This window comes from Geotrypetes seraphini, chromosome 1 (assembly GCF_902459505.1).
Source record: "Geotrypetes seraphini chromosome 1, aGeoSer1.1, whole genome shotgun sequence".
NCBI classification, from domain to species: domain Eukaryota; kingdom Metazoa; phylum Chordata; class Amphibia; order Gymnophiona; family Dermophiidae; genus Geotrypetes; species Geotrypetes seraphini.
This window is the reverse complement of record NC_047084.1, coordinates 527,477,189-527,504,381: the sequence shown is the minus strand read 5'-3', so window position 1 is coordinate 527,504,381 and position 27,193 is coordinate 527,477,189. Positions and strand designations below refer to the sequence as shown.

General features: G+C 42.4%; 1 protein-coding gene across 4 annotated transcripts in view; it reads left to right on the top strand.

Annotated features, from left to right (window-relative positions):
- SRFBP1 (serum response factor binding protein 1) overlaps positions 1-27,193 on the top strand; it is a 142,226-nt gene that overhangs the window by 72,423 nt on the left and 42,610 nt on the right. For 2 of the 4 annotated variants that reach the window (XM_033929028.1, XM_033929026.1), the window contains one exon: positions 19,782-19,853. The exons of 1 other annotated variant lie outside the window; for it this stretch is intronic. In XM_033929028.1, the coding sequence (XP_033784919.1) occupies positions 19,782-19,853 (72 nt within the window). Of the gene's footprint in view, positions 1-19,781; positions 19,854-25,811; positions 25,876-27,193 lie in introns of those variants that run through there. One more of the 4 variants, XM_033929029.1, reaches the window with a different exon arrangement.

Genomic DNA, 27,193 nt, shown 5'->3' with positions numbered 1-27,193 from the left:
TTGCTTCCCACAACGAAGTCGCCCGAGCTGCATCCTTAACTGCCCTCTCTCGGCGCTACATATTTTAAACCCCCCTGCCGCCGCCACCGCATATTTTTAAACCTCCCCCCGCCGCCACCGCATATTTTTAAACCTCCCCCCGCCGCCACCGCATATTTTTAAATCTCCCCCCGCCGCCACCGCATATTTTTAAACCTCCCCCCGCCGCCACCGCATAGTTTTAAACCTCCCCCCGCCGCCACCGCATATTTTTAAACCTCCCCCCGCCGCCACATATTTTTTTTAAAAAGCCACCACTGCTGCAATTTTAATCTCACCCGCTCACTCGTGGTGGTCTAGCAAATTTCCCAGCCAGAAGCGCAGAGATCAAGAGCAAGCCTTCTGTGCTACTGCCTGGGCCTGCGCTGATCTCTGAATGGCTGCAGTCAGCTCTCGCGGGACTCACAAGAACTAACTGCAGCCAGCTCTCGCGGGACTCACAAGAACTAACTGCAGCCATTCGGAGATCGGCATGGGCCCACACAGGCGTGCAGAGGAATTGCTCCTGATCTCTGCGCTTCTGGCCTGTACGCCACTGGCTGGGAAAGATGGGAGGAATTAAAAAAGGTACTGGGGAGTATGTGGGGGGTGATTATAATACACAGCAAGGATCAACAAAACCCCTGTCTCCCCTCCCCTTCACATATATCCCCTCTATATCATGCTAACAGCTCTAACAAGATAAATTTATCTTTTTTTATGTCATCTTAGCATATTTTATGCTACAGAACGAATTATTTTTTTTTACATGTATTGTTATGGGAAAACGCGTTTCACATAACGAACTTTTCGCATAACAAACTTGCTCCTGGAACGAATTAAGTTCGTTGTGTGAGGCACCACTGTATTTGTCTATTTTTCTGTAGCAGTTCCTGAGGTGACATTGCATATTTTAAAGTCATCTGCCTTGACCTATTTGAAAGCAACAGAATATACAGTAAATAATTAAAATTTTCTCTGTGTACTGTGTGCTTTGTGTAGTTTAATTTTGTGGTTACTATTATGTTTTGTTAATAAGATTATATTGTGTGATATGAAAAATTAATGGGCTTTGGGGCGGAGCATGAGCAGTCAGGGGTACTCGGTTGATATGTGTTAGACTTAGGGGGTACTTGGCTTGAATTAGTTGAGAAACGTTGGTGTAATCCATGCTGTCATGTATACCTGTGGATAACTATTCCAGTATAAGCCAAACTTTTTAGCTGGGTATTTGCAATGATCTGTAGGTTCTGTTTTGCAAAATCTGTCAGTTATCATGCACTTTTCAGACTTTTTGTGGTCTTCCGGATCTGCTTTTGACTTCAGCAGTTCCACAAAAACAAGGAATAAATAGAGAGAGGGTAAATAATATCTAGGAGGCAAAAAAGGAAGTATTTTATTTGTGGTTGTCAGTGTGTGTGGAGGTTTTTCTGCTAATGAAATTGGCTCAGCTCATGTCTGACTCTTTAAAAGCAAGCCAGACTCCTGAGTTCAGCTTGTCTACCAGTCTTCCTGGCTTGCTCACATGTGCTTGGAAAGTGGGAAAGAATTTTAATTTGATTACATTTTGCCTTCCACAATGCATGACTGCAGCCTCTATAAACAGCAGTTCCCCTTTCATGAGAAACAGGGCTATGGCAAAAAGAACTTGCTGTAGGTGGAAAAAAAACCAGCTCGTTGATTTACTGAGGCTGTCTGTCAGGATCCATTTCAGCCACAGAGGAAAATCTGAAATAGGAAATGCTATGAGTACTGTTGCTATGTAAAAACAATAGCAAATTAAATAGCAGGCATCCTGGATTTTTATCATAGTGTATGATGGGTTTGGTACTTAAACAGACGTATGTGGTCAGCTGTTTTTTTAGGCCAGTTAGCTGCATAATTGTATGCCTTTAACTCACATCTTTAAGTTATACACAAACATGTAATTCCATACCTTGGGCGCCCATATTTAGGTGCCAGTTATGTGTGTAAATGGCAACAATATTGGCATATACATGCATATGTGTGCAGAGGGCACTTAAATGCCCCTAACTCAAGTGCATGCTAGTCTATAACTTCACACATATCTTTGATAGCTTCACTCACACTCTTGCCAAGTGAATGTCTGCCTTCAAACTATGTACTAACTTCTATGGCAACAGGTTTGTCATTCTGGACAGTAGGGTATTCTCCCCATGCTCGTAAGCCATGCAGAAGGAATCTGTTCCAGGTTTTCAATTCTTCCTCCTTCTCCAGAAGGCTCTGCTGCCCCTTTCAGTTTTTTCTTCTGTGCATGAGCTGGAAGGTGTCTTTCTGATCTATTCTGTATATTTCTTTATTATTTTATGTATTTTTGTGGGTTTTATGGCTATTAGTGCACCAGAGCTTCCCAGTGCAGGGGAAAGCTCTGTGTTTGGAGGACTGGCTGATAGAGGCAGGGATTCTTCTCCCAGATCCAGCTACTTTTTAGAGCTGAAGCAGGTTGCACCACCTTCAGAGTACATGTCACAGTGAGTAAGCTTATTACAGCCTATGGGCAAAATCAGTGAAGGGGGTCTGAAAAACCTGTTTTTGTAGGTTTCTGCCAAATCCTGTAGGATTCCCTAAGAGTTGCAAGGTGAAGGTACCTAAAGGGGACTCGGTGCTGCCTAGTAAAGCCTTTTCATCTGAATTTAATTTGATATGGAGAGCTTATTTGGATAGCTGGGATACTCGTACGAGTTCTGGCAGCGAGCGAAGGCTTGGGCTCCCAGAGTGCATCGGTGTCATTGGCAGAGGCTGACCAGGATCCTATGGACCTTTCTGAAGGTGAGAGCAGTCTGTATGCCCTTGCTTTCACAGAGCGAGTCTTCCCTGCTGGGCAATTTAGGATTAGAATCAGGACCAAGTACGCAGAAAGCAGTGGTGGCCCTTGACCAAGGGGAAGATCCCACAGTATGTCAACTATTCAAGCCTTTGACGCTATTAGAGCTCAAGCCTTTGACACTATTAGAGCTCATTATTGACTCCGTGCAGGAGTTACAGTTAGACTCCCAGCTGGCCCCTTCCAATCAGTGGTCTATCCTGAGCGGAGTGAGAGCTCAGCCCACATCTTTTCCCTGGTATCCTGATATAAGTATTTTAGTCACAGAGCACTAGGATGCTCCTGAGGGCTCTTTAAAGGTAGCCAAACAATGTCTAGGCTGTATCCTATGGCATAAGAAAGGCAACAGATGTTCGCTCAGCCTAAGATGGATTCCTTGGTAGCTCAGGTAACCAAGCACACGTCCCTGCTGAGTGAGGAAAGCATAGTATTAAAGGATAGGCAGGATCGCAGAGTGGATGTGGTCTTTAAAAAGGCAGTTCGAAGCTTTGACCTTAGGGATCAAAGCAGCTGCATCATCCTCTTTTGTGGCATATGCTGGCCATAACAAGATGTACGGGCTTACCCCATGCTAGGTGGATTATGTTGCCGATACTCTCTACGACATCAGAATCATGAGCAAAGTCTCAGTTTATTCGATTTCAGCCCACAGAATGCTCTGGATCAGGTAATGGGTGGGGGAATCCACCTCCAAGGCTACTCTCACAGACTCCTTTTCAAAGATAGATATTTGGAAAGGGTCTGAATGACCTGATGGCCAGCACAGAAGATTGATGGCCAAAATCTCTGCCTGACAGTAAACTGTTAATCTCGAGGTTCTGGGTGGTCTAATTTTTGTAATTCCAGGTGCTTTTGACAGTACTTAGAAGGAGCCTTATCTCTGAGATCATATCAGGGATCAAGACAGAGATTCGCAGGACCTAGGTGAATACAAGCTTTTGGTTCTCATCCCACAGCAGCCTCTAAGAAAGTGCAATGATTCCAGGCCAAAGTCTTCTCCTTGAGGATAGAAGGAAGGCTGTCGGCATATGTGGAGGTCTAAGCACAGATTGCTGGGTACTCATTTGGAGAGAGTAGAAGCTCGAGTTTGCCCATCCCTTAAAAGACTGGTTTGTGGACTCCCTAATGGGGTGCCCACAAAGTCTCATGAAGAGTCTTAGCAACATTACAGAGACTTATAGAAATTCAGGCCATAGAGTCAGTGCCACCAGAAGAATCGGGCGACAGAGGGAAGACCCCAGTGAGGCAAGCCACGAGTAACCTATTCAAAGTGTTGCCTCTGCATTCTGTCCACCACTGCTGCTGCTGGTTTAGGAAACCCAGAGTTACATCAGGTCTCATTGGGGGTAGGGGGGGAGGGTTTGTTATTGAATCGGTGAGTCTGATTTTGGGGGGGGAAAACAAATTAGTTCACCGAAGTGAATGGGGCAGCACTACTCTGTGCTGGTTGCAGACTTGTGTCCTACCTTAGTCTCAAGGAACTGCTCTGGTACGTCCCATCCATAAGGAATCATATTCTGTTTCCACAGGAAGGAAGGATTAGGTTCTTACCTCGATAATCCTCTTTCCTGTAGAACAGCATATGATTCCTTATGCCCCACCCTGTCAGATGTTTATTATGCCTGCAGAGGCTTATAGTCTTGGAAGAGTATCCAGCAGTTTGGTTTGTGGCAGTAAAGGAAGAGAAGCAGAGCCTCTGAAGAGGTGACATATTAATACCAAAATTGATATCGACACATTTTGCATTGCTAAGAGATGTATAAGTGTTAGTGCCGGTTGCACACACGTAAGTGGTTCTTTATTTTGCCACCGTTCTTTGTTGTCCTGTTGGGTGGTTGTTTATTAACTCTCTGTTAATAAACTTAACTGGATCTGGGAGTTCCCCAAGACCCCCCCCCCCCCAAATACACACACATCTTGTTTTCATGGGGTTATCACCTGCTTTGGTACAGACTGAGGAGAGGTGGTGCTACCTAGAGAGACAAGGGGACAAAGAGAAGAAAATGATTGATGTCTTCTACAAGCAGCTTGCGAGTTGAGGTGCTTAACCCATCCCTAAGGAAATCGTATGCTGTTCTACAGCAAAGAGGATATTGAGGTAAGAACCTAATCCTTTCATAGTGATACAGATAGAAGATGAATGGTAGACATGGAGAAAGAATACATGCCAAATGGACAGGATACCTTGACAAGTGAGTTAAGAGAAGACATAGGGAATCAGAAACCAGAGATTGGAACCAATCCCAGGGTTGACATCTGGAATACTCTCCCAGGGGAGATTATTGCGGAATCGACAGTCCTAGGCTTCAAAAGCAAACTAGATGCATATCTCCTTGAGAGAGGCATATAAAGATATGGTTGGCTATAAAATAAGCCAGGTGTATACCTAGCAGGGCCTCCGCGTGTGCGGATCGCCGGACTTGATGGACCGAAGGTCTGATCCGGAGATGGCGCTTCTTATGTTCTTATGTTCTTATGAAAAATGACCAGATTAGAAAAAGATAGAAAAAAAATAATAACATTCTATTTTGTGAATAGAATGTTAGATTTGGAATGTACATCTTGCCAGAGCTGGAGTTAGACATGACTGGAGCGTAGGACAGAAAATTGAGAAGGGATCCCAACTGAGTTACCTTCAGTTTCCGTCAGGCTTGGGGCTCTCTCTGGCCAGGGAGCCAAGAACAGTTGCCCTTGTTGCACCCTCCTAACACCATCCCTGACATGTGCCATATTATTTATATTTTGCAAAGGAGGAAATGTTTATCTTGTTTTTTCGATACTACATGCAAGGTCATACAAGGGGTTTATATTCTGTGGTCAGTTATTCTGTATTTGACATTTGTGTTCTGTGTGTGTGACTGAGGTACTCTGTTAACATGAATCTTTTTATAGAGCATTCTGTAGTAATTTGGCTTGTTCAGGTTTTGCTATAGATGTATTGATATTTTAGGGTCCTATTGTAATGTTTAGGGCACTGTATTTTCATATAGTATCTTGATTTGGAAGGTTGTTCTGGTTTATGTTTGATTTCAGGAATTCTGTGTTTCTCGTATTTTCTTTTAAAATATTACATATTAATCATGATTTAAAAATTTTAATCATCCTGCAACCCTATTAATTACGATATTTCTTTATGCACAAAATTAGGACTAGCAATGCTTTCCTTCAGCTGATGTCTCCTACTGCTGAATATCAGGCCCTGTATCTCTTTTGTCTGGTCTTCTTTGCAATACCAGTTTTTGTATACCTTAGGTTGTATTTTAATCGAGATATTAATACTTGTATGTTTAAGTTATATTTTAACCATGATGTATAATTCTGCCCATAAAAAACGTAAAGGGAACAATACAAAGAAATTTTCGACACCTTTTTAAACCCGAATGGTGCTCAGAATCCACAAGTGGATAGGAAAAAGCTTTAACATGGGGAATAAACCCCTAAGGCATTTTCACGGAATCTATCATTGCACCACCGATTTTGATAGAAAGGTGAATAAAATGTCATAGGAATGTCATAAAATGTCATAGGAAATGAAAGTTTTTTCCTCTGCACCAGGAAGGATTTACAAACTGAATCTTTCACTCAGCGTTACAGGTTCTCTGAAGAAGCCTTCTAAGCCTATTTCGGCGAAACGCGTCAGAACCTGTTAAGATCATCGCTGCATGGACATTTAAGATAAGTTTCATTAAGTTCACTAGTTTTGAAGTTTTTACATATTGGATATCTTTTCACTTTATGGATATATAACAATTACTACACCGGTTTTTTAGAGACATTTTATTCACCTTTCTACCAAAATCGGTGGTGCAATGATAGATTCCGTGAAAATGCCTTAGGGGTTTATTCCCCATGTTAAAGCTTTTTCCTCTCCACTTGTGGATTCTGAGCACCATTCGGGTTTAAAAAGGTGTCAAAAATTTCTTTGTATTGTTCCCTTTACGTTTTTTGTGATTATTACCTTTTGGAATAATAATTTGTTTACTCTATACCCAGTTGTTGTGTTTTGGGTAATTCTGCCCATAGACATGTGTATACGATTGTATTTATCTACTGTTGTGAACTGCCTAGAACTAATGGCAGGGCGGTATACAAGAAATAAAATTATTATTATTATTATTATATTGCACTGCATCCTTCTTGCTGTCATATAGGTCAGGATGGTAAAATAGGTCTATCTCAAACAATAGTGTACTTCTTCCCTTAATCCTATGATCTGGATATTTGATTTCAGGTACCAAACCCATCATGGTCATTCAGAAGGATATCTAGTTTTCATAAATTTTCAATATGTTTTAATATCTTGCCTTCTATTGCTAGAGGCCAGCAACACAATAAATGTTTTCTGATATCAGTTCATTCCGAAGGCCTGTGAATTGGAAAAGTTTCCAAATAAAATACAGACATTGACTCAGGGCATTAGCATTCGTTGTTGGATGAATATCAATGACCTACAACTGCTAGCATATGCTTCAGAACCACAAAATGCACGTAGCAGCTAAATATAGATGTTTTCATTTTGAGCCTTGGATAATTTTTATTCACTTACAAAGCTGAACTTGTGAATTAATTTGTTAGATGAGTGTAAGCAGTAATTTTTCTAGCAGTGCAGCCTTTGAGTTTGGATCACTTGAGAGGAATATCCTGCCATGGGATTGAAGCCTCAAGAACATTTTGTTTACAAAGAATTGTGCATGGAATAAATTGCACAACCTTGGTTTTGGCACAACCTCATGTCTGTGTCCCATGGTGTTTTCTAATGAACATAAAAGTACAATAAAGCATTGGTTCCCAGTCTTTTTATGTCACAGCACACCTAGCACTGGGTTTAATTTATGACAGCGCATAAATCACTTTCCCTTCTCTCTCGCCACTCTCCAGCACCACCATGTTTGCTTGTTATCGCCTTACCCCCTGGTATCACTACCTTCTGAGATCATCCCCAGCCAGTAACAAGAATGTGGCAAACAGTATTTTCTACCTGCTGCTGCCCCTCCTCCGCCAGTTTCCTCTGAAATTCATAGGCTATGAGGCTCCATATGATTCTGACTTCAGGCAAGCAGGTGGAGACGGAGAAGTCACGAGCCAAAGGGGATAGCACAGAGGATGGAGGAAGAGAGAGAGAGAGAGTGCGAGATCAGGGCTTTCCCACTGGCAGACAAGACTGTTACCTAACCCCTGTCTTCTTTGCAAGGCAAAAATATTGAGCCCCACCTGAGGCTGTCCCATGGCACATAAATTGGGATCCTCTTCAATCTAGTATTGCCTGCAGTATATAGTCAGGCATGGAGTACAATGTAGCAGTTTCTTAAGTAAAGTCTTCAGGAGTTCCATTTTTATTTTTCATATAAAGGATGACAGGTCTTAGAATTTCCAATCATATGGCTGTAAAAATCGAAATAAATTTACCATTAAAAGGAGTCTTGCCAGGCTGTGTTCCTAGGATTCATATGACCTTTTTTAGTTAGAATTTTATTGGAGAAAAAAAAATCCTTAAGGAAATATAAAAGATTAATTTTTATTGTTTCCTGCTCCTATTTTTCTGATGTACTTTTTAGAAATATTTTATTTGACTGCATAATAACTATGCGGTTTACAAAATTACATGCATACGTAATTCACAAATGTTAAACATGTTTCAACAAGACAAACACAGGAAGACATTAACAAATGGCATCATTATCTATATCTTCTTTAAATTGATCTCATGAAATCATTTACAGGACAGGAAGGCATTAACAGAGAATATCATTAGCACAGGAAGACACTGACAAATAATTATGTTTTTGACATTTTCTTAAAGTTAAATCTCCCATCACAGAATCGCAGAATACCAGGCAGCGCATTCCAGAGCTTGGCGCCAGCCACAGGCAGCACTGTTGCCCCAATCTTAACATGAGAGACTAACATCTTACCCTCCAAACTCAGTTCCATACTATTTTCAGATCTCAAACATTTTCTGGGTTGATAGATTTCAAAATAGCCCTTTAGTACCATTGGAAAAACATGATATACAATTTGCTGTATGATTGAAAGAATCTTAAACTGTACTCTCTGCTGCATAGACCAGAGCACAACACTGTCGGGTAGTTATTCCGCAACAGCCTAAAAATGGTACATAAGACCTTAAATTGATCTCTCCTCTTTTTTTCCATTTCTTCCTGGGTTTTCCCCAGTTCTTTTCCCTCAATTCACCTTTTGGAAACCTTTCTTTCTAAGCACTCTCATCACTTCTCAGGGAAGAGTCCAATAAAAGGTCCACACTAGTAGAGAACAGGTTTTCTAAGGATATTCTGCAGTTTCAGTTATCGTTATTTGACATTGCTTCTGCATACCTCAGACCACTAAATAAAAAAGGAGAGCGATAGGAATTCTAAATGACTGCACTACAATGGGTCTTATTAGCCAGACCCAGGGGGAGGATGCTTTATCAAGAAATGTGTTGTGGAGGAAAAATTGTTGGCTATTATGGGACCATGAAAAAGTTGAAGGCACTATGGTGGTGCTTTCTGAAGGCTCTAATCCTGTCATTTTGCTGTTCCCAGGCTCCCCTTTTCCCCTTTCTCTCATTTTTCCCTTTCTCTCTCATTCCTTCATTCTCTTTCACTCCTTCCTTTAACTCTTTGGGCTCCTTTTACGAAGGTGCGCTAGCATTTTTAGCGCACGCTAGCCGAAAAACTAGCGCGTGCGGCATTTTAGCGCACGCTATTCCGCGTGTTAAGGCCCTCACAGGGGTGTCCAACCTGCGGCCCCATGAAGTATTTTGTGCGGCCCTGGTCAAGGGTGATGCAGTGTTTTCCTCTACTGCTCCCCCGGGTGTTTACCATCTTGCCGGCTCCCTCCTCTGTCTTGCTGCAGCGTTTGCGCATTTGTGTGGCCCCAGAAACTTTTTTTTCGGTCAATGCGGCCCAGGGAAGCCAAAAGGTTGGACACCCCTGCCCTAACACACCTTCGTAAAAGGAGCCCTTTCTTTCTCATTCTTTCTTAGTACCCCTTTTCTAACATTCTCTTGCTTCTTCTGTTGCCTCTGTTCCCAGAGCACCAAGAAAATATATTGCGGCTGCCCTGATGATTTTTTTGGTACTGCAATTTAGGAACTCGAGTTCATTTCTCAGGCCCCTTTTTTTTTTTTTTCATGTTGCAGCCGGGCCTGAGAAGTGGCATTGGCAGTCCATTGATGGAGGGTGGCAGGGGATGAGGCATCAAGCTATGGAAACATTTAGGGCTCCTTTTACTAAGGTGCGCTAGCGTTTTTAGCACACGCACAAAAATACCGCACAGTACATTTCTAGAATAATGCCATCTCGATGCTGGCGTTAAGATCTAGGGCGCGCGGCAATTTAGCGCGCGCTATTCCACACGTTAAGGCCCTAACGCACCTTAGTAAAAGGAGCCCTTAGTGGTCAGATTCTAGGTACACACATAGCAGGTTTAACAAGTAATTCGCTGTGGTCCATGGCCAAGAAATATTGTTTCAATAACTGGGTTAAATAGAAGGTACAAATAATTTTTTTTAAATGGTAATCAAAGATGAGGTAGTTGCAAATGAAGACTCATGATAGCAAAGTCTCAGTAGCAGATAGTTCTAATGTATCTGAAAACCCAAAGAGCAGGAGGAACCTGCCAAACCAAATAAACACATTTCTGATGTGAGACCTGGCAGAGGACTACCTGGAGTTATTTTTACATTTTGTTCGGTTAGAGCATTGTCATACATTTCTTTTGAAATAGCTGCAAAAATTATAGACTTGCTAACAGTTGTTTGCCTTTTCAGAACAGGGATGGTACATTTAACTCCCTAAGAATAGCCACTGAGTCACATACTCTCCAAAATGAAACAATGCAGCTTACCTGACTGGCTAAATTAAAGCCAAGTTTATAGTGTTAACCAATAAAGAATGATGTCATTTCTGACTTGTGGTTTGCATATGTCTGAAAGATCAAATGAGTTCATTTTGGCTTCTTACTACTAAACTGAAAGTTGCTATTTTGTAGCATCCATTTACATGGCACCTTCACAAATATATAAACAGGATGGAGTCAGCTTCAAAAGCGGCCACTAAAATGGTTAATGGTCTTCATCATAAAGTACAGTAAAATGTTGGTTTGTGAGCATAATTCGTTCCAGAAGCAGGCTTGCAATCCAAAACACTTATATCATAGCAAATTGCCTCATAGGAAATAATGGAAATTCAGATGATTTGTTCCACAGCGCCAAAACTTTAATACAAAATACTATACAGTGGTACCTTGGTTTAAGAGCATAATTTGTTCCAGAAGCATGCTCTTAAACCAAAACACTCGTATATCAAAGCAACTTTCCCCATAGAAGATAATGGAAACTTGAACAATTCGTTCCACATCCCCAAAAACTTAATTACCATTAGGGACGCCTTCACCGCTGCCTCCACCACAGACCCATCCATGTGGCTCCTCCAATTCTCCTCCTCTGCTGCTGTTGGCTGCCTCTCACTGCTGGGTGGTGCTGGCTAAGCAAACGCCGCCACCGCCGCCGCAACAGAGCCCGACTGGACACTGTTGGCTCTGCCGCTCCCTGACGCTGCTCCCCCTCCCCCCGGATGCCACTACCCCCTCTGCTGGGACTCTCAAGTGCTGGCTCACTCCTGCCAGACGCACCCCGACTCCCATGCTCCACCCGAAGCCACCGACGCTGCTATCGCCTCTTCCCCCCCCCTCCCCGACTGGTCCTGTCCTTACCCCTGCACGCCGGTGATAAAAGTGCCTGCCGCCGGTCTGCTGCTGAGCCTTGGAGCATCTGCGCATGCTCAAGGCCTTCTGGATCTCATCCTCACTGAGATTCTCATGAGAATCTCGGAGCATGCGCAGATGCTCCAAGGCTCAGCAGCAGACTGGCGGCAGGCACTTTTATCACCGGCAGTGCAGGGGTAAGAACAGGGCCAGTGGGGAGGGGGGGAAGAGGCGATAGAAGCGCCGGTTGCCTCGGGGGGAGCAATACTGTTGGTTCCAGCGGTTGGGTCGGGTCGGGTGGGGGCTCGCAAATCGAGTCAATGCTCGGTTTACGAGTCAAAAGTTTGCTGAGTGTTTTGCTCGTCTTGCAAAACACTCGCAAACCGGGTTACTCGTAAACCGAGGTTTGACTGTATGTACTTGTATTGAAAGACCTTGCTCATTTCAAACAGTCACTACACTCCTGCAGCGTCAGAGAGAGAAGAACCATCAACTCAGTTGTGATGTGTGTATACTGTATGTACTTGTATTGCAATACATTTCTTGTATATCAAGTTACAATTTAATAAAATGTTTAATAACTTTATTAATAACTTTATTCTTTTATACCGCCATACCATTCTTTTATACCAGGCAGTTTATACTAAAAAGAGCTGGACAATCAGCAAAATACAGTAAAAATTACAAATATTTCTAAAATAGAATTTCAATAATAAAACTCACTAAGTAATAAACTTATCGAACAAAGTGGTCTTAATTAATTTCTGAAAACAGCAATTGGATAATATAGCATGCTGAATACATTTACCTAACCAAGATTGTTGCCTACCAGCTTGAAATGCTAGGGTCCTATCTAATAAGGTCTTATATCTACATCCATTAATTTTTGGATAAGCAAATAAGTAGAAGTTTCTAGTTTTCTTGATGGTCTATGCAACACAAAATGAGGAAAAAGGTAAGCTGGAGGCAATCCCGATATCAGCTTAAAGCAGATACAGGAAAATTTGAATAATACTCTTGCCTCCAAAGGCAGCCAATGAAGTAAACGATAATATGGACTAATATGGTCATTCTCTTATAAATCATAAATCAATCGAACAAATGTGTTCTGAATTATCCTTAATTTCCTTAGAATTTTTTTGGATGCTCCTAAATAGATGATGTTACAGTAGTCTAAAATAGATAAAACTAATGCCTGCACCAATAGTCTGAACGATAAAGGATCAAAATATTTTTTTATGGTTCTTAATTTCCACAAGTTACTTGCAATCCAAGGTTTTACTGTATATGAGAAGAGACCATTTACTGTAAAAATATGCATATTGTAGTAGAAGGGAAATAATGATCTCTGTGGTTAAATGAACAGGTAAGCTCTAGAAAAAAAGGACATAGGATCAAAGGGGATAGACTCGGAAATAATGTAAGGAAGTATTTCATTATGGGAAGAGTGGTGGATGCCTTGAATTTTGTCTCCCTGCAGAGGTGGTGGAGTCAAAGACTGTATCAGAATTCAAGAAAGAAACCCTATGGGCTTGTCTCAAGCTAAGAGAGAGAAAGGAATTGTAGAGCTTATTAGTTAGTATGGATGGGCAGACGGACAGACTGTATGGTCTTTATCTGCCATAATTTTGTATGATTCCAATATTTAAGTTATTTTCTTTAAAAGTGTAAAACTATGATTTATCAGTCGGTCCTTGAGCATCTTAGACTTGATTTTCGGGATATCTACTATGATTGTTTATATCTATGCAGAAATGGATTTGTTACTTTTTTTTTAAGTACTTAAGTAAAATGTAAAAATATTGGTTTCAAAAGTAGTGAAGTAAAAGTAGACGTTTCTGACAGAAAGAAAAATAAGCAAAAGTAAAAAAGTACAGCTCTTAAAACTACTTTCTAATTTCAAAATAAAAAGTATTTTTAACAAGTTGGACCATAGAATCTAGTATGTTTATAAGCAATACTGGATTGTGATTATGTACATATTGTCACCAGCTGGGCCCGCGAGGAAACTGCTGGGGATCGCCAACTGGTGGCAGCACGGCCCTGGCGTGGCTCCCAAAGGGGGAGACCCTAAACAGTAGTATAGTTCTCTGGTGCAATAATAATAAAACAAAAAAGCTCTCAGACCATTGCCATAAGTTTAATAAAAAAAAAAATCCCCAAAACAATTATACTGGCTCTCACTCAATAAACACACAGTTCATAATAGCCAGTTTGTCTTCCCAAAACGCACTCAAGTACTTCTTACCAGGTAAGTAACCTCACGTTCCTAATAATGTCCTGGGCAGCTTCATATAGCTCCAAACAAAGAAAAAGAAAAATACTTTTACTCCTCTTCTTAGAGACCTGGGCTTCAACTAACTCAGTCCTGCTCTTCACCAGGCTCCTGTATAATGAATCACAAAATGAAACTTCAGAGCAATGCAGTTTGTAAACTTTGTCTCTTTAGGCTGCAGCAATTCTCCAGGCTCTGGAGACTGGGAACAGAATTGCTGGGTCCACCTTTTACTATTGGCTTTTAGAAGCAACCCACAAAAATCCCAACCCTAGGTCTTCGGGGAAACCCTCCCCAATTCTGTAAGTCACTGGCTGTTGATGCAGCAAACAAAAAGAAAACCACACCAGCTTCCTTCTGGCTCAGTCCCAGCTGGTGTGCAGCAACTTAATTAAGGCTCTACACAGCTCAAGCACCATATCCGCCCAGCCCCCACTGCTGTGCAATGGAAAAAAAAAACTTCTTTAAAACAAACAGTTCCTTGGAAGCTACTTCCTTTAGTAAATTGTCCCCAACAAAAATCCAAAAAGAGTAAAATAAGTTACTGGCAAGAAACTGCCAAACTCACGTCCATCGGTTCCACTGATTCAGCTTCAGGCACTCCAAACTTAGCTACGTCCATACATTCTTCTGAAGCCTCCAGCTCTGTAATCTCCTGGGGCGCAGAGCCTTTCCATTCCATGAGCTCCTGGCTTGTGCCTTGCCTTTGCCTGGCCAGAAGAGCCCTATCTGCCAGGTCTTCCTGTGCTGCCCGCTTTACAGTCTTTGAGAGTTGTTTTAAGGTGTTCAAGCCACTTCCTAGCTTATGTGGCTGGGGCACAGGTTTGAGTGCTCTCTGGCTCCCTCTCAGTTCACTGAGAATATTGCTGTTGGAGAACTGATTGAACTTCCTAAGGGAGCTTACTCTCCTAACAGGCTCTGGCTCTAGCATGGGTTCCAGCTCGGGGTCAAGTTCATGCTCCTCAGGATAGGCAGCCCTGTCCTCAGCAGCCTCCGAGGGAATACCTTTAACTGGTTTCCTGCCTCGGGGAACTGATTTAACCCTGACAGGTTCATCTCTAGGGATGGAAATGTCACAATATCAACTTGTAATATGTCTAGCTTTCTTGGGTACAATGGAACAGAAATTTCCTTAGCACCATCAGCAGATGACTCCAGTGGGTTTTGTCCATCTACCAGTTCAGGTCAGTTGCAGCTTTTTTCATTGAGCCGATTTTAGGCTAGTGGCTAGTGGCTCCTTTAAATTTAATTGTATTGGGCCTCAGAGTGCAAATGTTGGCTGAGGCGATTAAGCACTACTCACACTTTGGCAAGAGTCAAGCAGTGCCTAGTTTGTGTTTGGGGGGGTGTACTAATGTCATGGCTTCGAATGACACGTCTGCAGCAGACAACCAAGAATTTTCCCGTGCAGAGGAGGGTAGGCCGCTGTCTCCTCACTCTCCCATGGCCATTTTGGGGCACCATGCGTCACTTCTGACACATCAGAGAAAAGGTCCTGCTAGAGCTGACCATGAGCAGCCTTTTGAGACTGCCTCTTGCTGACCACTGCGCTTTGGGTAAGGGAGAGGGAGCGAGTGAGGGAGTTTGTGGTTCAGGACCACTACCTGCTTCTGCCACTTCGGGGTTTGAAGAAGGAGAGCTTTGCGGCTCAGTACCACTGGTGCTTCTGGGTGGGAGGGGGGAGGGAATTGAGATGGTGTTAGACAAGGTTTCTAACATACTCTTAACCAGAAACAGTTATCTGGTATCCACTAATTCCCATAGGTGCTGGATAACTGAGATTCTACTGTATTAGCCAATTCAAAAACTCCACCACAATTGAACCAGTTAAAGATAACTAATCAGAGAAAAGGCCTCAAATCAAGTTCTGCATTCAAACCATTGGGGCAAATATTAGTCTTTATTCCTCTTGTAACTGTGTTACCCACAGGTCTGCAATATACACGTGTGCAAAAGGTGCATTTTATGCCTCAGCCATGGATCCCTGGACCTTCTTCCTTCCCACTCTCTCCTACCTCAGAAAGCCGGTCCCCACACACACTTCTAAACCCTTACCCCCGCAAAGATCATTGACAGGAAGGAGTGGGCATCCCTCCTATTTTTTTATTTTTTTTTGTTTGGGGGAGGGCATCTTCAGGGGGGCTGGCACTTTTTTTTTTTTTTTAATGGGGACAGATTTGTGTGTGTGTGTAATACATGCACAACATCTGTGCCCATTCTGGTTTCTGCTGGCTCTGCGCTTGTGTCATTCACTTTTCAGGATGGGATTATGGCATACCTCAGCGAAATTCATTTGCATGTGAAGTCATTTTAAAATTGAACAATTTATTGGCCCCACAGTGACCTACAGGATTTTAACGATGATTTTTGGTGCATCCATGCCTCAGTTGGCTCCCTCCAATCCCCTCACATATTCCTTAATGCTTCCTATCTCCTCATTCACTCCTTGCCCACTTACATTGCCTTCTGTCTACTCTCACACATTTCTTTTTTATTTATTTATTGAGATTTATTAACCAATTTTATGAAGAGATTCACCCAAGCTGGTTAGCGTTCCCTCACTCAGTCTCCAATTAGCAGTTACACATGTCACTATCCTTAATCACTATTCTATATGTTGAACACTTAGAGCAGGGGTGTCAAACTCAAATCACATAAGGGGCCGAAATCTAAAACACAGGCTAAGTCGTGGGCCAGATTTTTATTAAGAGACTTACCCCCTCCTTTGTTGACTCACAGCGTGGGCCCCAGCACCGGTGGCGGTTCCGACGCTCACAGGACTTCTGTGAGCATCGGATCAATCACTGCCGCCGCTGGTGCCAAAACCCACACTGTGTGCCAGCAAAGGAGGGGGTTAGTCTTAGTAGAAGTATAGGGATACAACCTCTCCAACCCCATGCTGGCTACAAAATAAATAAAGACTTTTCCTCTCTTTTGGGCCCTAGTTCACGCTTGCTGTCTAACACCAACTCACATTTCAAATTTGATGTATTGTAATCACAAAATAGAAAATACAATTATTTTTTCTACCTTTTTGTTGTCTGATTATTTTGCTTTTAGTCTTTCTGATTTTGTCTATCTTCTAATTCTCTTTCCAGTGTCTGCTGTCCATTTTTTTCTCCTCTTCTCTCTTGCTCCAGTCCCTGTCTCCAACATATTGATTTTTCCCTTTCAACTTTTCTCCTTTTTTCTTTTCTGCCTCTGTCCACTCAAATCACGCCCTCTTTCTCATCCTTTTCCTTTTTAAATTTTCAGCTACCTATCAATTTTCCATTTTCTCTTATTCTGTAGCTCTCCCATTTCAAAGCCTCCTATTTCAAGTTTTCAAGTTTCAAGTTTATTAGGATTTTATATACCGCCTATCAAGGTTATCTAAGCGGTTTTTACAATCAGGTACCTTCCATCTCTCCTCCTCTCTCCTTTTGGTCCAACATTTTGCTCCCTCTCTTTTCTGTTGTTTTTCTTCCCCCCCCCCCCTTGATGCTGAATAATGAGATGGAAGGGAAAAAAAAAAGGAGATGCTGCATCTCTCTCTCCCTTCCAACCCCTAGGCCTAACATTTCTCCCTCCCTTCCATCTCCAGATCCAATTTCTTTCCCCTTCTCTTCCCAACTGCCCCCCATCCCATCTCTCCCCCTGTCTGCCTGCCTCCCTCCCTCCCTCCCTCCCCAGGTCCACCATTTCTCCCTTTCTCTTCCCAACGGTTCTCCCTTCAAGTATCTTTTTCCCTCTTCCTCCACACTACCCCAGGTCCAACCTCTCTCCCTTCATCTCGCTCTCCTCACAGCCCAGCTTGCCTTTCCCTCCAGTGTCGGTCCCTTTCTCCTCACAGCCCAGCTTGTCTTTCCCTCCAAACCGATCTGATGTCACCACCAAGCTGAGGCATTTGCCGGCCTCGGTGATTCGGTATCGTTGTACATGGCTCTCCCCTCCTGCTTTTCGCCTGCCGTGGTCTGTCTCCAATGACACACAACTTTCTGTTTCTGCCCGGGTGGACCACGATGGACAGAAGGCACAAGGGGGAGCCACGGACAACACTATCGAAGCTGGTAGACTTTCCGGCGTGACAGCAAGGTCAGACCGGTGTGGGAGGCAGGACACGCTGGGTTCTGAGAAGGGGAAGTTTGGGAGCATTGCCGCAGGCCACTTAAAAAGACCAGGCAGGCTGGATTCGGGTCAAGGGCCTTGTGTTTGACAAATGTGGCTTAGAGCATGGAACTTCAGGAGTTGTGGACATGGGAGGGGCATTGGCAGGTCAGAGGCCTTTCAGATAGACACAGGTTATACAATAGTAACATAGAAAATGATAGCAGGTAAAAACCTGCATGGTCCATCCAGTATACCCAACAGCCATGTATTCATTTTCAAGGCAATGTTAAACCAACAATCTAGAAATTATTTGTTTTACTTGCTGAGTTCCACTGTAAAATGTCTTTCCCTCCCTCCCCTGCCGAGATAGGCAAAACTTATACTCAGATGATATGAATGTGGTATAAAATATGCATACTTGTTCCTGTTCCATCTTGCCATATATGGGACACAGACCATAGAATTCTGACTGGCATCGGCTAAATTACTGCAATTGCTGTCAAAGCTGGCGTAAGTGCTTGTGCCTAACAGGCCCATACATGGAGACTTAGGGAGTATTCTATAATTTCAGTTCTATGTGGAGCTGCAAATATAGAATTTGCACTCAGTGTGCATCATCCTGACGCCAAAATTTCATTATCCTTTTCTTGAATTTACCTCATAATATGTTTCTTGGACTTTTATTACATCTGTTTACTTGGAAGACAATTTCCAAAACCATTTCTGTGGGTAATAAGCATTTAACATTGTTCCATAATGTGTTACTTAGCCACGTTAAGAAGAGGCGTTCTCATGGGCATGTTTGGATCTGGAGAGGAAACCTGCACCTATGAATGGCATTTTCAAATCTTGTATACTCTACCTTGCAGTGAGGTGCAAATTCACTCACCAGGTTTCCCAGTGATTGCAAATTCATTTGTTTGCTTTGAAAATGGTGCAAAGCCTGCATTTAGAAACTGTATCCTCTTACTGTTTGAGTGAGTTACAGTAATATATCTGAAACTGGGGGGAATCCTGGCCAGTTTTAGCATTCACACATGATTATTTCATGGAAATACAGTAAAACCTTGGGTTGCAAGGAACTTGGTTTGCAAGTGTTTTGCAAGACAAGCAAAACATTTTATTAAATTTTAACTTGATATACAAGCAAGGTCTTGCAATACAAGTACATACAGTATATACACATCACAACTGAGCCGATGGTTCTCTCTCTGACACTGCAAGAGTGTAGTGACTGTTCTAAATGAGCAAAGTTTTGCAATACAAGTACATATAGTATTTTGTATTAAAGTTTTTGGGTTGTGAAATGAATCGTCTGAGTTTCCATTATTTCTTATAGGGAAATTCACTTTGATATACAAGTGTTTTGGATTACAAGCATGTTTTCTGTGTATTTTGTATTAATGTTTTTGGGTTGTGGAACGAATCATCTGAGTTTCCATTATTTCCTATGGGGAAATTTGCTTTGATATACGAGTTCTTTGGATTAAAAGCATGCTTCTGGAACTAATTATGCTCGCAAACCAAGGTTTTACTGTACCTTGTAAAAAGTAAGGAAAAACGTAACATTTTGTAACAATTTGAAACTGAAGCAATTATATGAATGCATGTTGTTTTTTATTTTTGTTATTTTAACTTTTGGATGATTTTATTGAAGGTACCATTCCAATGTGAATATTAGTTTCCACAAAATCGTACTTTGGTATAAAAGAATTTAAACCAAAAAATATGTTGTCATTTTACAGGATAAATTTGTTTTCATAAATATACTCTCTGTAAATATTTTTAAATTGTTCATTCAATTCTATGACAGAGAAAATTAAAGAAGAAATTTGATTTTGTCTACAGAGAGTGAAACCAGACAGCGTGACAAAGTCAGCCCTCCAGGATGAAATTAATTTTGAGAAAGTTTGCAAAAAGGTAAGATTCTGGAGGCAGAAGTTTCATGCATAGATATGGGTTACAATAATTTTTCATCTTGTGTTCTCTGTTTCCACTTCAGAAGCATAAATCTTCTATATCGTAGTTGAAAAGGGCAAATTAAATGGTGGCCTCCTTAGTTACATAATACTAATTTATGAACTGGCATAATTACATTACATTAGAGATTTCTATTCCACCATTACCTTGCGGTTCAAGGCGGATTACAAAAGAGATAAAATTGGAGGGTTATAATGGTAGTTTCTGTGTGGTGGGAAGAGGGAGGGGGGAAGGACGGTAAGTTTGAAGTTATGGCTGTTTCAGGAATTTCTTGAAGAGTATAGTTTTTATTTCTTTTCTGAACGTCTTGTAGTCTGGTATCATTATCAGTAGATTGGAGATTTGGTTATCTAGTTTAGCTGCTTGAGTGGCCAGGAGGCCATCGTATAGTTTTTTCCGTTTTACTTCTTTGATCAAGGGGTGTGTGAATGGGGGGTGTGGTGTTTTTCTATGTCTGATTGAGGTGGTTTGGATGAGGCGGTTGTTCAGGTAGGTTGGGCTGTCTTCGTTAAAGGCTTTAAATAACATACAGTAGTATTTAAATAGTATTCTTTCTTGGATTGGTAGCCAATGTGAGTTGATGTATGCTTCTGTAATATGGTCGTGTTTTCTCAATGAGTAGATGAGTCTCAGAGCTGTTTTTTGGATTGTTTGTAGTTGTTTAGTCATTGTAGCAGGGCAGGGGAGGTAGAGGATGTTGCAGTAATCTAGTACAGTGTTCTTCAACCTTTTTGCACCCGTGGACCGGCAGAAATAAAATAATTATTTTGTGGACCGGCAAACTACTAGGACTAAAATTTAAAAACCCCGTTTACGCCCCTTCTCCGCGAGCTCGGTCCCCGCAAACCATCTGATCCCATCTGCACAAGCCGCAATTATGATTTTATATTGAACGTATTTTATTAAAGTATAAAAAGAAACAATATTCCGAACAATTGTGATTTTATAAATACAAATATATACTGCACGGACCAACAAAACCCCTGTCTCCCCTCCCCTTCACATATATCCCCTCTACTATCAAGAAAACTGAACAAGCCAAGTTATTATAGAATGCTACATAGAAATATCATGCTAACAGAATACTGCAGTCCCAGTTATGTCTCTAGCAGGATATATAATTCAAATCTGATATATTCTAATGACAAAATAGAAATAAAATTATTTTTTTCTACCTTTTGTTGTCTCTGGTTTCTGCTTTCATCTTCTTTTCACTCTTTTCCTTCCACCATCTGCCCGTTCCATCCAATGTCTGCCCTCTCCCCCTTCCAAATGTATCTGACTTCTTTCTATGCCCCTCTTCCTTGTCCATCCTCCTCTCTCCTTTTTACATCATTCATTCCAGCTTCACTGCCTTCTTCATTTTTATCTCCTACACCAGATCTAGCATCTTTATCCCTCTCTCATTTCTCTGCTGACCCCCTTTCTAGCATCAATGTCTCTCTACTTTCTCATTCCTTTCTCTCCCCTTTCTCTCATCTGATCTCTCCATTCCACCCTGACCCCCTTCCCCTCCTGTAATCTCCCTGCCAGCTGTTTCCTTCCTTTTTTTCTTTCTCCCTACCCTCATTCCTTTTTTTCCTTCTCCCTTCCCTCCTCCCTTTATCCAACATTAACTCTCTTCCCATCCCTTTCCCTCCTCCCTCCCAGCAGCATCTCTCCTTCTTCTCCCTTCCCTCCTCCCTCTATCCAACAGTAACTCTCTTCCCATCCCTTTCCCTCCTCCCCTCCCAGCAGCATCTCTCCTTCTTCTCCCTTCCCTCATCCCTCTATCCAACATTAACTTTCTTCCCATCCCTTTCCCTCCTCCCCTCCCAGCAGCATCTCTCCTTCTAACTCCCTTCAAGTCCAGTAACAGCTCTCCCTTTTCCAGCACCTTCCCAGCCTCCTACAGTGGCTTCCTCCCCTTCCAGCAGCTCTCGGTACTTGCCTGCAGGAAGTTGCCGGTAAATCACTGCCCTGGCAAATTGCAGAGCTGGTGGGAGGGGAGACAGCCACTGTGAAGGCTCCCCAGGATCTTGTTCGCACACGCTGACCATCTCCCTCCACCTGCACCTGAATCTGCAGCTCTCTCCGGTCTAATCGCAACTTCCCCGCGGCCCTCTTCAGCAACTCGGCAGGGGTGGCGATCAAGACACGCTGCCGACGTCGGGAGCTTCACTCTCTGAGTCCCGCCTATTTTGTTTCAACTTCCTGTTTCCGAACAGGCGAGACTCACAGAGGGAAGGCCCCGACGTTGGCAGCCTATCTTGATCGCCTGAGGCTGGGAGGAACATTAATCAGCAGGAACGCAGTCGGGAGGAACCGCAGTCGGCAGGAAATTTAACTGCCGACTTGATATCGCCGGCCCTGTGCGGACCGGCAGAAATTTTCAGCGGACCAGCACCGGTCCGCGGACCAGCGGTTGAAGAACTGTGATCTAGTAGACTTAGGATTAGGGATTGTACTATAAGCTGGAATTGTGTTTTTTCGAAGAATTTCCTGACTTATCTTAGGTTTCTCATCACTGCAAAGGATTTCTGTATTTTATTTATTTGCGGTTGCATGGTGCAGCATCGGTCTATAGTCATTCCTAGTAGTTTTATTGTAGTTTGAATGGGATAGTTGATTGTGTTAATTTCTATATTGGTTATGGTTGGGACTTTGTTATTTTCGAGGAGGATGAATTTAGTTTTGTCTGTATTGAGTTTCAGATTGTGATCTTTCATCCAGGTTGCTACTGTTTCTAGTGTTCGGTGTAGTGTGTTTGTCATGGCGGTCTTTGGTTGATCAAAAGGTGTGAGAATGGTAATGTCATCTGCATAACTGTAGGTGGTGATGCCTAGATTATCTAGGTATGATCCGAGAGATGCAGTGTATAGTTTGAAGAGAGTAGGGGGTAGTGGGGATCCTTGTGGTACGCCGCAAGGGTTGGACCAAGATTCAAATTTTTCTTTATCTGATTTTACTCTGTATGTTCTGGATTTTAGGAAGCCTTCAAACCAAGAGTATACTTTATCTGAGATGCCTATTGCATCCAAAATTTGCAGTAGGATGTTATGGTCTACCAGGTCAAATGCTGCGGTAAGGTTTAGTTGTAAGTTGTATGAGAAGCATTTTTTTTCCTGTGCTGAGGTGTTGTCTGGCTGTGTCAATAAGGGAGCCTAATAATGTCTCTGTGCTGAAGTTGGATCTGAAGCCAGATTGCGTGGGGTGAAGTATATTATGGTCATCTAGATAATTGGTGAGGTGTTTGGCTACTAGTCCTTCTGTCAGTTTGACATAAAGAGGTATTGAGGCAATGGGTCTGTAGTTGAATGGTTGGTCTGTTGGTCCTTTTGGATCTTTTTGGATTGGGGTGATGATGATTTTGCTGAGGTCAGTTGGGAAAAGGCCGTCAGTGAGCATGGTTTGTATCCATTGCAGAAGTAGAGTACGGAATTTTGTGCTGGAGTTTGTAAGGAGATATAATGGGCAGTGGTTAAGGTCACAGGATGCGTGGCTATACTTTTTCTAGAGTTTATTGAATTCAGACCTGGTCTCAATTCCCCAACATACAGCCCCAGAAATAATATTCACCCTCCATCAGTCTAAACCAGAATAAATGCACCCCAAAATGGGCCAACAGTCATTGATACCAAATAAGGGGTGTCAAACTGCAATCATGGGGGCTGCAAACCACTCAGATTTTTAGGATGTTCATTTTTACGATTTTTATGAATGTTCATAAGATTTGCATGCACTGCCAACATTATATGCAGATTCTGTATATCTCATTCCTGTTTGTAAGGGACATCCTTAAAAACCTCACTGGTTTGTGGCCCTTTAGGATTGTGGTTTGACACCCCTTATATCAGGGGTGCCCAACGCGTCGATCGCGATCGACCAGTAGCTCAGGAAGGCAACTCGAGTCGATCGCACTCGTGTTGCCATCCTGGTCTACGGGCCGATCAGCCTTCCTCTCCAGTGTTCTCCCTAGGGCCTTTTAGCTGGGCGGTCCGCCCAGCTGTCATCTGCCGCTGCTGAACATTAAAAAAAAAAACCAAAAAAAACCGGTTTGGAGATTTCAGCCCCTAGCGAACTTATGCTCCGGGCTCTAACGTGTGCGTGCAGGCTTCTCTTCTCTTCCCTCCGAAACCGGAAGTTATGCCCGGGGAGGGGGAGGGGGGAGAAGGGAAGCCTGCACGCACATGTTGAGAGCCCTGAAGCAAGCGTTCGCTACGGGCTAAGGCGGGAGACATGTTAGTGAAGCATTTCCTCTTCTTGCTGCCGGGTCCTGCCTACTTTCTGTTTCCAAACGAAGGCAGGACCCGGCAGCATTTCCCCCAACAGTTCCTCGTGATGCTGGTCGGCCGAAGCAGGGAGAGGTTGGGGCGGCATCGGCTTTTGGGCGTGTTATTGGCGTCGGCTTTCGGGCCTGTTATTGGTGGCGGTTTGGGTCCTGGTCCCCGATGGCAGTGGCAGTGTCTTGGGGGAGGGCAGGGAGAAAGAAAGAAAGAAAGAAAAAGGGCAGGCAGGGAGACAGAAGGAAAGAAGAGAAACAGAAAAAAAGGAAAGGGAGGCAGAGAGAAAGAAAGGGCAGGGGAGAGGAAGGAAAAGTTGGGGGAGGGAATGAGGTGTGGAGGAGAGGAAGCATACAGGCTGAAAGAAGGGAAGAAAGACTGGATGCACAGTCAGAAGAAGAAAGTGCAACCAGAGACTCATGAAATCACCAGACAAGGTAGGAAAAATGATTTTATTTTAAATTTAGTGATCGAAATGTGTCTCAATTTATATCTGCTGTCTATATTCTACACTAAGGTCCCCTTTTACTAAACCGCAATAGAGTTTTTTAGCGCAGGGAGCCTATGAGCGTCGAGAGCAGCGCTGGGCATTCAGCGCAGCTCCCTGCGCTCTAAAAACTGCTATCGTGGTTTAGTAAAAAGGGAGGGGGGTATATTTGTCTATTTTTGTATGGTTGTTACTGAGGTGATAGTGCATAGAGTCATCTGCTTTGACCTCTTTGAAAAACCCTGGAATAGGAATGATAATTAACATTTTCTATGCGTACAGTGTGCGTTGTGTTTTTTTTTAAATTTTATTGTTGGTAGATCATTTTGACGGTCATTTTAAAAGTAGCTCGCAAGCCCAAAAAGTGTGGGCACCCCTGCCTTATATGGTATCGATGCCTCTAGCCCATTTTGGGGTACATTTATTCTAAGTTCCAGAAGATGCCAAAGTCTGGAGTACCTGGCCAAGGATTGTAGTTGTGATGGCTAGAATAATAAGAAATGGGGAGAAGGTTAAAACTGGTTTAAAAAAAACAGATAGTTGTAAGGGAAGATTTATGGCATCACAGTTGTAGTAAAGAGACCAGTTTTGATTGCATTGAAAACCCAAAAGAACAGAAAACTGCTAAGCCATAAAACAGAAAAAAGGTTACCTTAACTCAAAAAGGAAAAGTAGGCTATATAACACTTTCTAGTGCAATAGATACTCCATTCCTGAACATGTGGGTAGTCAATTCGTTCTCGCGAGTATTCTTATAGGGAGCTTCATTAGCATTCTTTTGCTCCGCCTTCCATCCTTCTGGGCTGTCCTCCAGTTCCTCAGTTGCCTCTCTACAAGCAAGATGGTAGGAGCCCGTTTTTCCTGCTCGAGTTCCTTTTTGTTTAAATTCAGTCTTTTTTGCTGTTATGTTATTTTTGTTTTTCACCTTGTTATGTATTGGAAATAGTTAAGTTTTACCTGTTATATATTTAATGATATGAGCAGAATAGACATGTTTCTCAGGGAGTGTCTGTACCCCTCCTTATTCTATTTCCTCTCTAGGGCTGACCATCTGCTTTGGTATGAACTGAGGAATTGGAGGACAGCCCAGAAGGATGAGAGGCAGAGCAAAAGAATGCTAATGAAGCTCCCTGCAAGAATTCTTATGAGAAGGGATTGGCTACCCACAGGTTCAGGAATGGAAAGTCTGTCTTCTAGAAAGAAAATTACCAAGGTAAGCACCTAATCTTTCCATGTAGCTGTTGTAATAGTGTGTAGTAGGCTTTATGCACAGCTTAGCTTGAATTTTACATACAATTTTGTGCACTAACGCAAGTGTCCTATGTTAAAATGAGTTTTATAATGTGCTAACTATGCAGAAAGATAATGGTAGACAGTGCACAACTCATTTAAATTCCATGGTAATAGAATTAGCTAGTCAACGCAGATACAGAGAATTGTGCAATAAATCCATAGGATGAATGCAGGGTTTTCTAATGCTGGGACATTAATGTAAACTCTAAGGAATAAAAGGTTAGCTCATACTTCTGCAGTTAGAGTAAGTGAAGATTTCATGTCACTTCATGCCTTATACATGCCTGTGGTATCTTTAAAAAGTAGCAACAGCAAAGACGGTGGCATTTAGAAAAAGAATGTCCTGGGGCATTGTAAATCAGATGTGTGTGATTTGGCACTGGACAAAGACACAATTACAAAAAACCTTCAAAAATGTTTCACAGTAATCCAATGTGCTTTAGTCTCTTGTTCATCCTGCTCTTTTGGCTCATGTTGAGAGCAGAGCTATCAGTCAAAGCAGTGTTTTGGCTAAATGCTTTATCTTGTTAACTTTTTGAACTGATTCATTCTTCAACTGACATTTGAACAGCTTGCTTTATGTTTTCCCAATTGAGAAGTAAATGTCAACCCTGCATATGGACTCCTTTCATTACTGTTCCAGCTGGTGCAGTTTGAGCTATCTAATCTTAGAATATCTTTATTGTATGCTGATGAGCATGTTAAAATTTTAATAGCAGTCCATTGTTTTGTCTTTTTCTTCCATCATAGACAATACAGCACCATCTAGGGGATTAGAAAATGCAAAACAGATTAGTGAGAACATCATTTGACTTCACTTCCTTTTTCGGATTCATGCTGCATTTTCTTTTTTGTTCAGTATTGGTTTATGGGGAGTGGGGTAGGGAGTTGCAGATGTGCATTTCAAACTTCAGGAATAGGCTTCCAATCAGTCATGTGATCAGCCATGGTCAACCCTAGCACACCTGTGGGATCGTGGCTAAGGTGTGAGGATGTCAGATCTTGATATAGTCTGACATACTCCATATCCAATAATTCTTACTCATAGTAACATTGTAAATGATAGCAGATAAAGACCTGAAAGGTCCATCCAGTCTGCCCATTAGTGACATGCATTATATATAACTTCATGATTAAATTAGTCTGTTATTGAGAAAGACATGGGGGAAGCCACTGCTTGCGCTGAATCAGTAACATGGGATATTGCTACTCCTTGGGTTTTGGCCAGGTACTTTGGA